Source organism: Rhea americana, unplaced genomic scaffold (assembly GCF_003343005.1).
Source record: "Rhea americana isolate MKP2758 unplaced genomic scaffold, rheAme1 scaffold_102, whole genome shotgun sequence".
Taxonomy (NCBI): Eukaryota; Metazoa; Chordata; class Aves; order Rheiformes; family Rheidae; genus Rhea; species Rhea americana.
The window spans coordinates 1681019-1685539 of record NW_028185062.1 but is presented as its reverse complement, the minus strand read 5'-3'; the positions used below and the strand labels follow the sequence as shown (position 1 = coordinate 1685539).

General features: G+C 47.7%; 1 protein-coding gene across 1 annotated transcript; it reads left to right on the top strand.

Moving 5' to 3' along the window:
- The first annotated feature begins 1 nt into the window (after window position 1).
- Window positions 2-4515, top strand: SLC35C1 (solute carrier family 35 member C1). Its single transcript, XM_085306413.1, has 2 exons — window positions 2-548; window positions 2594-4515. Exons 1-2 carry the CDS (start codon window positions 2-4, stop codon window positions 3151-3153), a joined length of 1107 nt encoding a protein of 368 aa, XP_085162539.1. The 3' UTR covers window positions 3154-4515.
- Window positions 4516-4521: the final 6 nt, after the last annotated feature.

Genomic DNA, 4521 nt, shown 5'->3' with positions numbered 1-4521 from the left:
CATGAACAGGGCGCAGCTGAAGCGGCCGGGGATCCTGCGGATGGCGCTGGGCGGCGGCGCCGCCGACCCGCTGCTGCCGGCCGAGGGCGGCGGGGGGCGGCCGGCGCCCTTCCTGCTGCGGGCCCTGCGCATCGCCCTGGTGGTCTGCCTCTACTGGTTCACCTCCATCACCATGGTCTTCCTCAACAAGTACCTGCTGGACAGCCCCTCGCTGCGCCTCGACGCCCCGCTCTTCGTCACCTTCTTCCAGTGCGCCCTCACGGCCGCCCTCTGCCTGGGCCTCAGCCTGGGGGCGGCCTGCGGGCCCCCCGGCTGCCCCGGCCTGCCCGCCCTCCGCCTCGACCCCAAGGTGTCCCGCAGCGTCCTGCCCCTCTCTGTCGTCTTCATCGGCATGATCACCTCCAACAACCTCTGCCTCAAGTACGTCGGTGTGGCCTTCTACAACGTGGGGCGCTCCCTCACCACCGTCTTCAACGTGCTGCTTTCCTACCTGCTCCTCAAGCAGACCACGTCGCTCTATGCCCTGCTGGCCTGTGGCATCATTATAGGTGAGTGAGGCTGGGAGGGTGCACGGGCTGTGCGGTGTTGGGGATCTGCAGCTCCTGGTGGTCTGTGTGGACCTGCCATGCAGGCAGTCCTTCAGCCTCAGAGAGCTGGAGGAGGGATTTCTCCTGAGGCTGGGCAGGTAACTAGAGAGAGGCCCAGTTAACTCAGCTTTTGGCTCCTGGCATCTCACTCTGTGGGCTGTAGCACACTGTTGTACTGCTTCATCCCACGGGGTGAATGCCTGTTGGAAGGCCCTGTTTGCTCGGGCTGTTGTCACTGCAGCATTTCAAGTCTCCAGCTGCTCAGTACTATGTGTTCCTTCAAGACAGAGGAATGCTCAACTCCCACAGGCCTAGTGGGAGATTCTATCCTTTATTTGCAGGAGTTGCTCAGCACCCCTCAGTAGTAGGCAAAGCCTACCCATAAGTGGGCTGTAGAAGTGTTAATTTCTGAGGACACTTGGGCTTCGTAGTGCTGTTCTGGTATTAAGCTCAGACCTGGACACTAAGCTGACTCCCTCAAATACTAAGCCAAGCAAAACTGTCCTTCCTCTCTGTTAGTCTCCCCCCCAAGTACACAGCTGCTCCCTGATGAGATAGCACAATTTCAGGGCTCTTTTCCTTGCTCTACCTTGGACAATCTGCTTTGCGTGCCTTGAACGTGTAGGTAAGAGTCTAACAGAAGAAATGACTCTTCTGACTGGTGCTCTCTCTTTACCCCCTTCTCCACCCCATCCCACCTTGGAGCATTAAGTAACTCCATTACTCTCCATTTAAGTTTAACTTACCTTAGCTTGCTATTTTTTCATAGAAACCTTAAAACAACTGGTGGTTTTCTCTCTAATTTCAAATGATTGTGGCATTATTATCTTTGATAATGATAATGGTATTTAGTATCTGTAAGTACTACTGGGACCATACAATGGAGCCTGCCAATTCAGAGAAGCTGAATGCGTGTGATGAAGGGTTAGCTAATCAAATTTATACACAAACAGAGCTTGTGGTGTTGTTTTAAGGAATTACAGTAGGCCATTGACTGGCTTGAAGGGCACAACTTAGTGTTACATTTCAAAGACATCAGTAATGCCAAAAGCTACCTTCCACTTCATGGCTGTTCAGATGCCAAGAATAGTGATTTTTTTTTTTAGTTCAGTTTCAGGTGGATATGTATTCACTCCAGTACTTAGACAAGCAGATGAACTTGAAAATGAGTTACCAGACTCCCCTCTTTACAGAAGGGGTGAACAGGAGTGCCTGCCTGATTAACAGCTACTATTTTTCCCAAGAGATCCAATCATTTGCCTTGAGTGTGCCTTTAGAAACTGATCATCTCTGCTGTTACGGTTTTCTCGTGAGCTGGATGAGGGGAAGTCTCCCACTCTGCCCTGGAGAGACAGAGTTTGTAGCTTCTGTTTCAGAGGTGGTTAAAGATTATATTGACTCTCAAAGTTCAACATGATAGAGAAACTGAGTACAGTACCTGTATCTTGTGATCTCTTTTGCTAAAACTTTAGTATTGCACGCCTGTTTTACTGTCTTGTCTTCTGATTTCTCATGTCTTTTTTTCTTCCTATAAGAGTCAGCCAAGGCTGGGTGGGTTGTGGGCCTGACTTCCTCCCCACCCTGTGGTAAGAGAGGAGTATTTCTTGCTGCCTATATATTCCACTTGCTTCCTGGTCAAAAAAAAAAAAAAAATCACGTGATCTCCTTCTGAGAATGGCCYGTGCACAAAGAATGTCTTTAACTTTAGTTCATGGCTTTTTGGAATAATTGTTTCTAAACTCATGCTGCCTACTTGCTGTAGAAATCAATCCTCTAAGATTGAATGATTGTGCACTAAAACACCTGCACTTCTGAAAGAAATCCTTTCAGAATGCTAGTCATGATACATTATGGATTTACATAGTAGGAAGAGGAAACCCTTAAGGCCACCTCAGGTTATGAGTGTGGGTTTTCTTTCAGTGTAAGGTAGGTTATGAATCACTGGCTGTATGTATTTTGAGTCCTTCACCACTTGTTCAGATTATTCCTGATTTGTTTGGTTGCAGGTGGCTTCTGGCTGGGTGTTGACCAAGAAGGAGCTGAGGGCACTCTGTCATGGGTTGGTATATTCTTTGGGATCTTAGCAAGCCTGTGTGTCTCGCTCAATGCCATCTACACAAAGAAGGTGCTGCCAGTGGTGGATGGTAGCATCTGGCGCCTGACCTTCTACAACAATGTGAATGCTTGTGTCCTGTTCCTCCCCCTCATGATGCTGCTGGGCGAGTTCCACACAATTTACCACTTCGATAAGCTGGGGAGCCCCAGCTTTTGGGGCATGATGACCCTGGGTGGAGTGTTTGGCTTTGCCATTGGGTATGTGACTGGACTRCAGATTAAGTTCACTAGCCCACTCACCCACAATGTCTCTGGGACAGCCAAGGCATGTGCCCAAACAGTGCTGGCTGTTGTCTATTTTGAGGAGACAAAGAGCTTCCTGTGGTGGATGAGTAACTTGATGGTTTTGGGGGGGTCCTTTGCGTATACATGGGTGAAAGGGCTGGAGATGAGGAAGGTGCAGGAGGAACCTACTCTCAGAAGCACTGAAAAAAATGAGACTGGTGTATAGGCAACTCCAGCCTCTTTCCAGCCTTTGTTTCTGTGTCTGAGGAGCTAACCTTCGATGTRAAAGGAGCCAGGAGCAGGACAAAGCTGACCTGCAAAATCTATGAGGAGCTGTTTCAGGATCTGGAGCCAAAGGCCAATCTGGATTGTGTTTTATCCACTGGATCACACCCTGTCTCTGAGTTGGGAAAGCATGTGTTGGAGAGACTGACAAGTTATGATCTGTTTTTTAAAATGAATATTTTCTGGACAGCCTGCTTCTCTGGAGGTTGCAGATAAAGTAGACAAAGAACAGGATCAGAGCTGTGCATATTGGTGATACAGAATGACAGCAAACTGAATTAACATAGTCTGAAATGATAAAAATCTTAAATCTTTACGTAAGGAAGAAGCAGGTAGCCAGACCATCAAGAATAGTCTCCAGTAAAATGTTTCCSTATAGTAGAATTGGCAATAGTAATTCTTTCTATTACTCACTTTAAAGCAAGTGATTGGAAAATTCCTCCCTTCTAGTTCTGTACAATTCTAAGCAGAAGCAGTTCCTCAAAATCTCATGTCTGAAGACTGAGCATCTCTTCCTGTTGAGATTCTCATCTGTGTTTCTGTCCATCTTGTTTCTTAGTTTAAGAAACTATCCAAGAGGCGAGRATGAAACTTCTCATTCCCTCTGCACCTTTTTCTGTGAGGGAGAGTATACCGTCTTAAACRGCATGCTGTTGGAGGAGCAAGACCTTTGCCTTTTCTAGGGTTGGAAGGGAGGGGAAAAGTCTCCAAGCACTTGCTTCTGTAGGGTGGAGATGCCAGGGCAATGCTTGTTTGTCCTCTTTCCCGCCTGTGTAGGGGAGAGGTTTGTATCTGACAACTATGTTGTTACTAATTAGGCCAGTTTCAAGGGGCTTGTGCCATGCTGCCTGCTGAGCCCCTCTGGTGCTTATGGTTTCTCTTTTGGCTTGTTCCTTGTAACTTTTTTTTTTTTTCCTCCCCCATGTCTAGATCACTCAATCCCTTGCTCAAAGAAAAAAAAAAAGTTCTGCCCAGCTGTGCCAATCCCTTTAACTGGAACTTGCATTGAGGCTTCCTCTAAAGAGTTACAGTCCTGCAGAATTCTGCACCCCATCTCATCTCGTGCCAGTGCCATCTGAGGCTACTCTAAAGCCATGATTTCTGATCCTTGTAAGCAATGACATCCTGTAATAAGTTGTCATGCTGTACTGTATACTRTATCAGCTTTCTAAACTCTGGGCCCCTTTAATTTGAGGGTTATTTGAATTGGGATTTGGGGCAAATGGTGCAATGACTCTATAGCGTGCCCTAGGGGACCCTACAGGGTGATATCTGACCACTACTGCAGAAACACTAGGACACCTGTTTC